This window comes from Heliconius melpomene, chromosome 17 (genome assembly GCF_056956725.1).
Source record: "Heliconius melpomene rosina isolate 202511_hmr_F chromosome 17, ASM5695672v1, whole genome shotgun sequence".
Taxonomy (NCBI): domain Eukaryota; kingdom Metazoa; phylum Arthropoda; class Insecta; order Lepidoptera; family Nymphalidae; genus Heliconius; species Heliconius melpomene.
In genome coordinates, this window is record NC_140405.1 from 8,507,326 (window position 1) to 8,519,458 (window position 12,133).

Sequence of the window (12,133 nt, forward strand, 5' to 3'; positions counted from 1 at the left end):
AGGCCGTCGTGGAGTAGCGGCACAAGGGTGTGACTGTAACGCGACGGTTGTTGGTTCGATCTCCACTCGAGGAAATGAAATATTTATTTACGTTTATATTTCCATTTCTTCGCTCTGGTGTCGAGGCAAAGAGCGGCTTCGAGCGGCATTGCGTGTTGAGTGGCAGAAGCCACTCAACACGTAATGCCTCCAGAATTCGGCAGAAAGTGGGGAATGGACACTTAACACTAGGTTCCCTGTGCCTACCCTGCTGTGTGCGGGAAACAGCGTGAAGCTGATTTTATAATCATTCCCTGGGGTCAAATGGAACTCACAACCATCGAATGAGTATCCCACCGAGTTAATTTGCCTATTCGATTTTAATATTCATATATGGCTATACAAGAATTCTATACAAATCACGACTAACATAAACACCCCATACACATAACATGTTTCCCGCGCGTGATATAATCTTACAAGTGTCTAATGAAATTGATTCCCACCCCGTTTGTTTATTATGTGCAAACATACTATTGAAGTTTATAGTACGGTACTCTACAATATACTATTACCAATATCTTACAAGATCATCTTGTAAAACGATATATTTCTCCCTGAATTTGCTTTAGATATCTAGAGATTTTGAATTTCAAATTAATTATATTAATATTATATTCATGTTTTCTTAAAGGATGAAGGGTATTTATTAAAAAGAACTAATTTCAAAATTTAAATAACGGTTTTTTTGTTTAAGAAACGGAATTGGAAAGTCAAATAAGATTGGTAACTCTGATATATCATCCAAATTCATTCTTTTGAATTTGCATTGCACAAATAACTAAATTTATTTACTTAATACTGAACTAAATATTACCTCTTCTTCTTCTTCTCTATCTTAATATTTAGGAATAAAGGAACCCATAATAAGGATAAGATCACTTTGTTGTCCGTCCTTCCGTCTGTCTGTCAAATCGTATTTCTACATTTAGTTAAAAAAATATATATATGGCCGTTTATATCGCAAAAAAGCGTGTTTCGACAGTATCACGGGAATCAAAATACATAGGGTACCGGAACCGGAAGACCTATAATTATGAAATTTGGTATCTAGCATCTACAGGTAGTTCAGGCTTGCAATATAAACAGCCATATCTTTTTTAAACGTAAATGTAGATTTTTTTTTTTCAGGAAATCATGGGGCCGTAGATCTAAGTATATGGTTTGAATTTCAGCTCGATATCTCCAAGCATTTCTGATATAAAGGCTCTTGACAGACAAACAGACAGATAGACAGACGGACAACTAAGTGATCTTATAAGGGTTGTTTATGCCTTAAAAGGTACGGAACTTTAAAAATGAAATAAAATATGTATATAAATATACTTATATGTATGTTATTAGTAAAAAAAGGGAAGTATAAAAAATAAACCCAACAAAATTAATATGCCACCCTTTAATACAAAACATTTCCGCTCTGAATGCGTTGTATGAAGATACCGACACTGTTATTAAAATAAAAACAAGTCTTATATAAGAGTGGAACTCATAAAATAATAACAAATGACAAAAAAATATTAGGTGATTTGGATATTAAAAGTATGCAAAATTATACTGGTAGTTGATTCGATTCCTACTCAAATATTTATTTAAATTTATATTTTAATAGCGGCGTTGATTTCCGCAACTCAACACGCAATGCCTTCAGAATTCTGCAAAAAATGGGGGACGGAGCGTCTTAACATTAGGTGTCCTCTACCTACGCTATGCGGGATACAGCGTGAAGCGTGATAAAAAATAAAAAAAAGTATATTATACTATAGGTACCCATTATAAAAAAATATATTACGACTTTTCTTTAACTAAAAAAGTTCTCAGGTGGGAAGCTTTTCTGACTTCATTTACAATGGACGGCTATTGACAAGGGATTGAAATATGACACGAAATGAATTTGTATTTATAATTGGATAGAATGTTACTGTATATTATTATAATTCCATTACTGTCGTCGTACTAATTCGATTAATTATTTCGGTTTGCTTGCTAAGATCTACTTGAAGAAGTAAACAGTTTCATATTTTTTTAGGCTTTACGCTATTTTCCGCCAAGGAGGTTAGGCATAAGTAATTTAATGGCATGAATGTTGACTTCAAAGAAGTGTTTTGCCAGTGTCATCCCGATATAGTGGGGAAAAATACTGACATAGTCTAAATAAAAAAAAATATTAAAATAAGAAGTTATAAGGTTCTTTTTTGAACTTCAATTAATTTACCACCAACTCGCTAAACTTACTGCCTCAGAACTGAGAAGAACTGGCGCAAGAAACTGAGAGAGTTTTTTTTTTAAACATGGTTAAACCATCTACAGTATCTATATATTATCTCATATATGCATCTTAGATATTAGATATACAGTCTATATATATATTTACTTACATATAACGGTCATGTCAGTAATTATATTTATACCAAAGACCGACTTTGATAGAATCCAGAATACTTAGTTATGTTTATGACAGTGGCAAATTGAATTTATTGACAAAATCACATCTCGTTGGAGGTTTGGTCTCGCGGCCACAGTCATTCAATTTACTAACATATAATAGGTTTAGTGGAAAAATAAAGTAAAAGCCTGATTTACACAGTTAGGTATATTTCACTAATATATATGGTATATTTTTTTTAGACTTTGTATCGCGAATAGAGCTCGATTCCCTGGAACCTATGTTAATGGGGAAAATTATTATTTTGAATAATTCTATGCTCCCAATGGGAAGTCGGTAAGTTAAGACATCAGAGGGAAGAAATGAAACTATTAACTATTTCATTTCCTCAGTTGGGAATCGAAACTAGAACGTGTCGCGTTTTCTGTCACACGCTTGTGCCCCTAATAAATGTTTTAAAAATGTATTTACAATAAATTTATAAGAAACACATATTATAGCAAATCTAATATATTCATTTTAAGGTTAAAGCCTTCACGTCCCTTTAGGAGCGGCCCCCCACGGATTTGTTCTGCTATTGGTCATTATTTTTCTCAGCTAAATGTAATACCATGTTCTAGCGCTATTTTTATATTTTTTCTATAGCACAATAAACATGTAAACATGACTTTCGAATAATAACTGCGAAGTTGAACTGTAAAGGAACGGAGAACCTACGGTTGGGGAACGGAGTGTCTTAACACTAGGTTCCTTCTGCCTACCCTGCTGTGTGCGGGATACAGCGTGAAAGATGATTTATTTAACTGCAAACTCAAATATTTTTCTTTACGATATTAAGAGATAGAAGAATGAAGATATGAAGAGCAACATAAAAATATGTTTTCGTGGATACTTCCACCTAACTTTTGCGATTGCGATTGTGATTCTGTTTTTAACTAAATCTACACCTTCAAGGTGTTTCTAAACATTTTCAACGCGCTCCTAGCGGTGAGAGGACCAACTTCGAAAAGTTACAGAGGCAACTTTCACGAAAGTACATTTGTAAAAGTTTGATGTTTGCTTTGGAAAATTTTATAAGTTTATAGGACTTTTTTCGAATACAAAAATCTAAGTTTTGCTATCAAATAGGAAATCAACCAGTTATAAAACTTACACTAAATAAATTTCTAGGAAGTTCTTACATGAGGTAAGTAAAATATTTTCAACTAACGTATGCAGTTTTTCAAACTGTCATACCTATTTCGTCATTTGCACAGTATTATGTAATGAATTTCATATTTTATATTTATGAGTTTTATGTCAATCGTAAAAAATGGGTCAAACAAAGAAAAGCTTTCTAAAATATTTTAAAATATGTATATAATCCATTTTTTAAATATAAATAACTAAATAGGGACGAAAATAAAAAAAAATACGTAATATATATTTTACATAAAAAAATAAATTCGTACGTTTATATACGCTCTCTCGTTTATACGTACTAAACTAAATTCAATATCCTTGTTTATGCTTAATTCTTAGAATTTTTAGTATAAACTATTCAAATTAAATATTTTTCTTACATGTATGTACATTGTCTACTGTAGAGGTAGAGCATGTTCTAGGCCTCAGGGATTGCCAGCCGTAAATAATTGGACCGACATGATGTCAAAGAATGCCTACAAAACAATCTTTTTAAGCTACTTTTAGTTCATTTTTTCTTATATTTGTGATTTTAGAAATAAATTTTATAATATTTAAATACAAATACTTAGTCTACCACTCTGTCTTTCAATTATGTGTAGGTACATGGTATAATGCAATATATATTTAAATTCCAAAAATCTATATATTTAAATTTAAGTATTTCCAACAATTTAAAAAATCTTTTAGCAAGTTCTCGAAAACTATTTAGACCAACTAAATAATATTTTATGATTTTGAAATTAAAAGTACATTTTCTACAACTAAATATACTTACATTTTGTCCGATATCCATGGGCGCTAGCATAGGACTTTCTAGTTTCTTTGGTCTCTTGAATAAAAACAGGAAAGCAGCTATGATGAGCACTGCCCCAGCACCTCCCATTGCACCTAAAGCTGCACTCCAGGCGTTGCTACTGCCATCCCACGAAATATCTAATCCAGTTCGAGCTTGCGGCAACATCTCGTTTTGGTTCATTATAGCATTATGTTCATATCCTGAACGTGCTTGCGGAGGCAGTACAGATTTTCGACCAGAAAAAGGCTCATTACTTACAGCCTTTGTATCTGAATCAGATTTGACGTTCCAATTTTCGCGAAAGTCACCCATTATACCGTACTCACGTCCGTCCCAAGGTGCCCCATCTAGTTGACTCGGTCCTGCCCACAGCTTATCTGTAGATAACGAAATTACTTACATAGAATAATGTAACATCGATCCGATGTTGATGATACCGCATTATGTTGTTTTTACGTTCATATATTACGTTTCAACACAAATAGATACATTTTGAAATATTAAAATTTAGTAGACTATGAAATTATGCAGATTTATTAATATAGGAAATACACGTAAATCCACTTACGCCTTATAAAAGTTCAATGACACTTAAATAGCACATGTAATTACATTAAAAACTTAAACATGAACGAACAAACTTTTTATATAGAAAATTTGTGCAGTTATTTCCGCTTACTCGTAGATACGCTGCCATATGGTTCTTAAAAACGTGACAAATATATATTTAATTTACAAAACTAAAAACTTACCCATTAAAATAAATAATTAGATTTCAGTTTTCGTTATAAATATTACAGTGTTTATTAGTTTTCAGATACTAGGGCGGGCGGAAGGCACGACCGTACGGCGCGGCGCTCGTCTTATCATTCCGCCCGCCTAGTGCCTTGTTTATCCAAGTCGCGATGTTGACTTTATTGCGACGTAATCGCGTGATGTACCATTCATTTAGTAATACTGGGAGACTTGCGACTCTGGGTTAAGTGTCCATAAAAACTAAACATCAACAGCTTAATTTAAGATTTTCTTTGTTTAAATAACGTATTTTCGTTATTCTATATCTTATGAAAATAGAATATATGTAAATTATGGTTTTAATAAAGATATTAGTGAAATACAATTATTTTGTGTTTAAATATATAAAAATCTACGGATAGCAGCTCATTCAGTATAGCATTAATGAAATTAAAAATAGAAGGAGTAGTGATCTTCTACTTTTTTTAAAATTTACATAATATCATATATATTCATAGAAACATATTCATATAGAACAACGTTAGATAAATATGTTTTTGCCTCATGATAGTGACGTTTCAATTGATTCTAATTAAGCTCTATTCAGAAGCTCTGTCTACTTTGCAATTTACTTTACGCAAAAAATATGCTCGTAATACAAATAAAGCAATTAGTTCTATTTATTTTTTAATTGTACGCATTGTTCTAACAAAGCAGGGTCGGCTTAGAAAAATAAAACTCTCTCTCTATTCTTCACTTCTTCTTGGTTATTAGAAAAATAATTTCCTATGTACGGATTGATCTCACAACCTTTTCATGTAAAGATAAACACGCCCCAATTGCACCACGATGATTTGGGATTCGAAATCCAATCGGGAATACGTTTTTTTTTAAATTCAGACAGCAGAGTAGTCAGAGGGAACGTAGTGTTAAGACACTCTGCCTAATTCTGGAGGCATTACATGTTGAGTAACCTAATCTGGTTCCTTAATGTTTATATCTTAATAGGGTGTCTCCGACAATCATCGATATATCGATACGAACGATATCGATCGACGTTTAATATTTGACACAATGGAGGAAGACGAGGAAATCAACTTAAATTTTAAATAATTGAATATGATATCTAAATATCATATTATTTAGTGTGTGACTGTGTAGAACGGTCTAAGACTTTTTTCGGAACGCTAATATTTGGTTCAGTAAACAATTTGCAAGCACGAGCGCCCCAGCGAGCTCTGTTTACTCGCCCTTACTTTTTATTAGGTAATGCGCGTAACATCAGTAATATCTATAAGCATATATTTAACATTTTGATAGGAAGGATTTGAAACATAAATATTGTTGTTTTTTTCCAGCTTCACGCTGTATCCTAGCGTTGAGACACTCCGCTCCCCACTTTCCGTCAAATTCTAGAGGTGTGTTGAGTTCCTAGACATCAACACGGAGAAATTCAAATATTACTTTCTTCATTATAAAATACCTACATACAGTTTATTAATCGATGGAGGACGTTGTATATTTTATATAAAGAGCTTTTTTAGTATAAAAGACTATAGCTATTTTCTGTAATAGAGGGGGAAAAAAGCTAACTTCTTCAAGAATGGCGCCCGGATCATTAGCCATGCATCGATGCTGTCGTATTTACATACACCTAATGAAGCAACAGCGGGGACGAGATTGTATATTAAATATTTATGAAAAAAATTATGTTCTGGTTAAAGTTTATTTAAATTACAGATTATTTATTTATAACGATTTAGTGATGTACCTACAAATATGGAATAGTAATGTGCAACTTGATGAAAAAAAAAAACATTTCGGGGTACGAAATTTTTGTTTCATGTATATAAATTACAAAAACATATATATTACAGAAACATCAGATTTTTTACTATTTTTACTGCTATTTATAAAAATAATCTGCTCTAAGAAAAACTGACAAAGCGCACCCGGCATTACGTAGGTACTTTATTTATTCCATGTATTTTATGGCAGAAATATTTGTATAATTATTTTTAGATTTGAAATAGCCTGCACGTCATCCTCGAGGCGTTCTTATCTAAAAAGTCATTTTCCTTGTAAGCGGCTTTATTTAAATATTTTTACGTAAAATTATGTAGTACATTAACATTAAAATAAAATGTATTACTTTCTAAAAAATACAAATGACAGATAACAAATATCATAAAAACCACATTAAGACATTAAGAGAATATTATTACTTATAAAACGTATTCGATTATTTCCATTTGACTACATTTATTGAAGAGAACAAATTCAATGATCGTAGGAAACATGATCACTGATGTAAATAAAAATACGCGGATGGAGCGGGTTGCTAATTTAATATATGTGTACCACCACCCAACCTGCAACCTGTCGTCCGTCATCCTTCATCTGTCATCCATCACCCGTCACCCGTGGAATGATCTGTGTAATATAACACTAATAGACTGAGATCCCAGGGGCCCCAGACCTACGTTATTTTAGCAAAGCTGAAATTTTGAGAATAACAACAGAAGCTTATTCATACAGGATAATTTTGATTTCACACTATTAAATACATTACAAAAACCCTTACTTACAAACGTAGTACGTTCTGATATGTACCTAAAATATATTTCTATCGTTTTTAAAATCATTTTTGATAGAGGCTAGTCGTGTCGCACACACATACTTAGTGTAATTGTAAACGCATCTGGTTGTGGGGTCTATCCCCACTGAAGGAAATTAAATGTTTATTTTAATTTATATTTCCATTTCTTTGCTCTGGTGTTAAGGCAAATCTCGGTGTTGAGTTCCGCCACTCAACACGTAATGCGTATAGGATTTGGCGGAAAGTTGGCAAAGGAGTGTCTTAAGTTAACACTAGGTTCCCTTTGCCTACTCAGCTGTATGCGGAATATTGCGTGAAGTTAATTTAATTTACGTACTGATATTTCTACAATCATTTTCTACAAAAGCTTTAATATATTAAAACGCTAATTTGTAATGCAGCGGGTGAGTTGTCGTTTAGATGGCAGTGGCAGAGAATAATTGGGTGCTCATTTATATTATTTAAAGATGTTAAGACTTTTATTAAGCAAAACGTGGTCAATCAATTTTGCTTACTGCAATTAATGTCCACGGATTTATGTCTTTATGTCTCGTGGGAGAGAAGTTTTGTTACTAATACAAATATTAAACATATTTCGTTTTCATGAAATATTTTTATTTTTCGGCTTTCAAAAACGTGTTTGATAGTAAACACGTTTTTGAAAATTTGAAGTTATACAAAAATATTTTTGTGTAAGTGCCCTCTCTGAAAAACAGTTTGAACTTTAACCTAATCTTAAGTCGGGATAAATAAGTTGGTTAGTCATTAGATAAGCGCTAGAGGGCGGCTCTAAAATTAGTTAATAGAGTTATAGTAAATTTATGCTGTATCCATATGTATTATTTAATGGTACTGTAACAATTTTTTGCCTTTATATTAGGAAATTTAAATATACAATATAAACAATCTCGAAATTTAGTAAGATGTCTAATGATAAAAACATTTTTAATTTATTCTTAATTTATTCATGAGATCAAATGCAGAAAAACAAATTAATATATAAGCAACATATAAGCACGTCACTGCACAAATTAACTAACTCCACTTTACAAACAATCTTAGATTGAAACAAGTCCATCAGTCCATGAGGCAGTCATTGCACTGGACATAAGAATGCGACTGTAAACGCTACAGCGTGGGTTTTTAATATATTTATTGCCTCACCCCAGTAATGAGACAAAGCATGGTATTGAGATCCGCTACTAAATATACAATACCTTAAGCATTCGACAGAAAGTGTACCATGTTGCTATAGCGATATAGTCATAACTTTTTATATTTTTTAATTAAGGTGTAACATCCCTAAATAACATTTAATTTAACTAATAAATAACAAGTTTCGGAGACTAAAAAATAAGTTTCTACAATTTTAAAGAAATAAAAGCAGACAAGGTAAAACGGTAATAAGGAATTATTTGTATTTTTTTGTGCTGTTCTTGGTATAGGGCATTCCCATCTGCCAGATGCGCATAGGTTTTTGCCTACTCTGCCAAATGTGGGTTAGTGTGAAGAAAAAATAAAACATCTTGCATAATACCAACTTCTCAGAAAATTTGAGTGTGTATGAAGATCCATATTGTAATGAAAAACTACATTTATATGTTTTACAAAAATTTTAATATCTAATTTAATAACTTACATAATAAATACAACAATAGTTATTTTCTTAAATATAATAATTACATGTTAGATTTTTGTTTCCGATTAAATGGAAACTGATTTTTGTACCTTTGGACTCCTAGTGTTACAAATGCTGAAACAAAAAAATATATTTGTTTTACAATTAAGATGATTTAGAATATGATATTTAATATTTCCAATATGTAATAAAAATAAAAATTATTAAATAAAAAAATATTTAAAATTGTATATCCAGATAGATGAAATGATGAAACATCAGGGAAATATTATGTTATATTTTGATCTAAATTCGGTTTCTTTCTTTCACAGAGTTTCTAGTTAATAAGTAGGCAATACTCATTCTATTAAATTTATTATATTATATATTCATTTATTATTCAATGTGAACGTACTGAATGAAATAGTCGCTACAACCAATTTTCCAGGCAGTGTTTTGTTTTTAAATGCAGCATTTGCTAAGTAAGCTCCGATACCCACTAAGCCGACCGAGCCGACCATTCTGCAGGCTGTACAGTCTCGGGGTCGATTTTCAACTTCTGTAGCCATTACTAATTTTACTATATTCTTTTATTAAGTTCTTATTTTCACCGGAGAACTGATTTTTATTTTTTTATTTATAGTTTAGGTTATTTTTACTGTCATTGTCATTTGCCACTGACAGTCTGACATACTGTTTTCTGAAAGTTAAACGTCAATGTCTACCATAGAGTAGTACACGTTATGTATGTACAGAATATAAATATTTTAATATCACGTGAATTCGCGAAGTGTTTTGTGCTCAATTGGCACGCTCGGAGTGCCGATCAAATAATTGAAATCAACTAATGTTTTTAAGGAAGGATAGGACAGAACACTGAAAAAAATCATTAAAAGATGATCAGAATACGAATTTAACAAGAAATTACTACAGTATTCATTAAATACTATCTTACAAACAGTATTGTATGCTTCTGAATATTCAATACTCTTCAAATGATACGATATTTACCATATACTCTATTCCTTACCATATATTATGGGTGTATGGACCCAGAATACTTAAGGAAGCACCAATATTAATAAACACACTCAGATTACTTAAAAAATCACCATTACTAGTATACACACATCCAGGACACTTAAGAATGCAGCGCTACTAGTGCACAGGCACACAGAGTGCTCATGTCCAGTACACAAATACTCAGAACAGTTATATAATATAGACAGATTAAATACTGTCCATGACGCTCAAAGGGTCAATGATGATTACTGTGATGAGATGAAAGAGAAAGAGACAGAGAGAGAGATATAAGCTCTGTGTAGACTTTAAAAAGTAGTGGGAAGATTATTGCATCCCTGCGTTGTGATGAAATTTATTGAACGTTATATAGTCTACCATCACCTTACGGAAATTTTGACTTTTACTAGTACTTCATACACTCATTATTATTTATTCGGTTTCTAAATAAGTAGATTCATTTATCACAATGAGGTTACTGGCAGCTTAGAATGTTTTATACTTTAACAAGCTATGAATATTCTATGTTAACGCTCTATTCATACACTTGACAGGTAAGTTATTGTTAGACCTCGTATGATTTTAGCCTAGTTTCAAGAAGTTAAGAAAATATTAAATGTTTTATTGCTAAATTTATTAATTTAAATTAAATTTATATTAATTAATAATTTATTCTACTATTATTTTTAATTATTTCTTCCACTATTCACAAAAATTGTTCTTTTAATAATCTTTCTCTTTCAATTTGTATCAACTTTGTTTAGATACACGCTGTTCTCCGCATATAACAAGGGAGGCAGAGAATATCTACTTTTGAGACACTCTATTCCCATTTTTTGATGTTGAGCAGCGGAACTCAATGCTGCGCTTTGTCTTATTACCAAAGATAGGAAATATTTCATTACTCTGAGCAGGAATCAAACCGAAAAGCGCTCCACGATGAAGCTAATAAGTACTTCTTTTGTATTAGATAACGCTATTTAAATAAACATCATAATAATTATAATGTACAATACATTAACCGTACCTAACTCTTACGCGAAATGAAAATAAGTTCATCGCCCACCTAGTTCTAATATTTATAATTTGAAATACTTACATCTTGATAAGCATAAACAAACAAATACAGACAATAGCCCGCTAGGTTCGTAATTCACATTAAATAAATAACAAAATATGACAACATACAATGAATTGTCTTTTATTGTATCCAAAACATATTCCAACAATGCTTACGCATAATTTTACCTAGAAAGGGATTTCCCGAGAGGATTCTTGGTCATGGCGCTCGTTATCTTGTTTAATTATAAATATACTTATGTAATTATTTGTATTAATATAGGAATATTTTTATAATATTATATAGATAGATATTTAATAAGTGTTTTATTTTTAATATTTATTTTTATGTAAATTTTAATTTACTTTGCGTATTTTTTTGCAAGATTCCAACTGGTTGCCTTGCAAGGTATTTTGAGATAATATAAATGTATTTTTTTATCTTCACGCTGTATCCCGCATATACCGGGGGATAGACAGAGACAGCCTAGTGGTAGTGTCTAGCTATTATGTTCTCCACTTTTCTCCCTAATATGAGTTAAGGGATATTATGCGTTCAGTAGCAGAACTTGTTTTATTAGAGCAGGGAAACGAAAACGGTCCTCGCCTTTACAGTTCTCACTTAAAGATAATACAAAAAAAAATCAAAAACATTTACACTATACATCGGTTATGAAAAAAAGAAAAATAAAAAAACGC

General features: G+C 31.6%; 1 protein-coding gene and 1 long non-coding RNA gene across 2 annotated transcripts in view; both read right to left on the reverse strand.

Moving 5' to 3' along the window:
- Positions 1-5,251, reverse strand: part of LOC146530152 (synaptotagmin-5-like) — a 41,319-nt gene extending 36,068 nt beyond the window's left edge. The window contains exons 1-2 of the mRNA XM_085200723.1: positions 5,156-5,251; positions 4,383-4,780 (exon numbers count right to left, since the gene is read on the reverse strand). Of these exons, the coding sequence (XP_085056849.1) occupies positions 4,383-4,780; positions 5,156-5,159 (402 nt within the window). The 5' untranslated portion in view covers positions 5,160-5,251. The remainder of the gene's footprint in view (positions 1-4,382; positions 4,781-5,155) is intronic.
- Positions 5,252-9,331: 4,080 nt separating this feature from the next.
- On the reverse strand, positions 9,332-10,258 carry LOC146530153 (uncharacterized). Its single transcript, XR_014878943.1, has 2 exons — positions 9,771-10,258; positions 9,332-9,490 (listed from the first exon to the last, which is right to left on the reverse strand). It is a non-coding gene; the product is annotated as an uncharacterized LOC146530153 (long non-coding RNA).
- Positions 10,259-12,133: the final 1,875 nt, after the last annotated feature.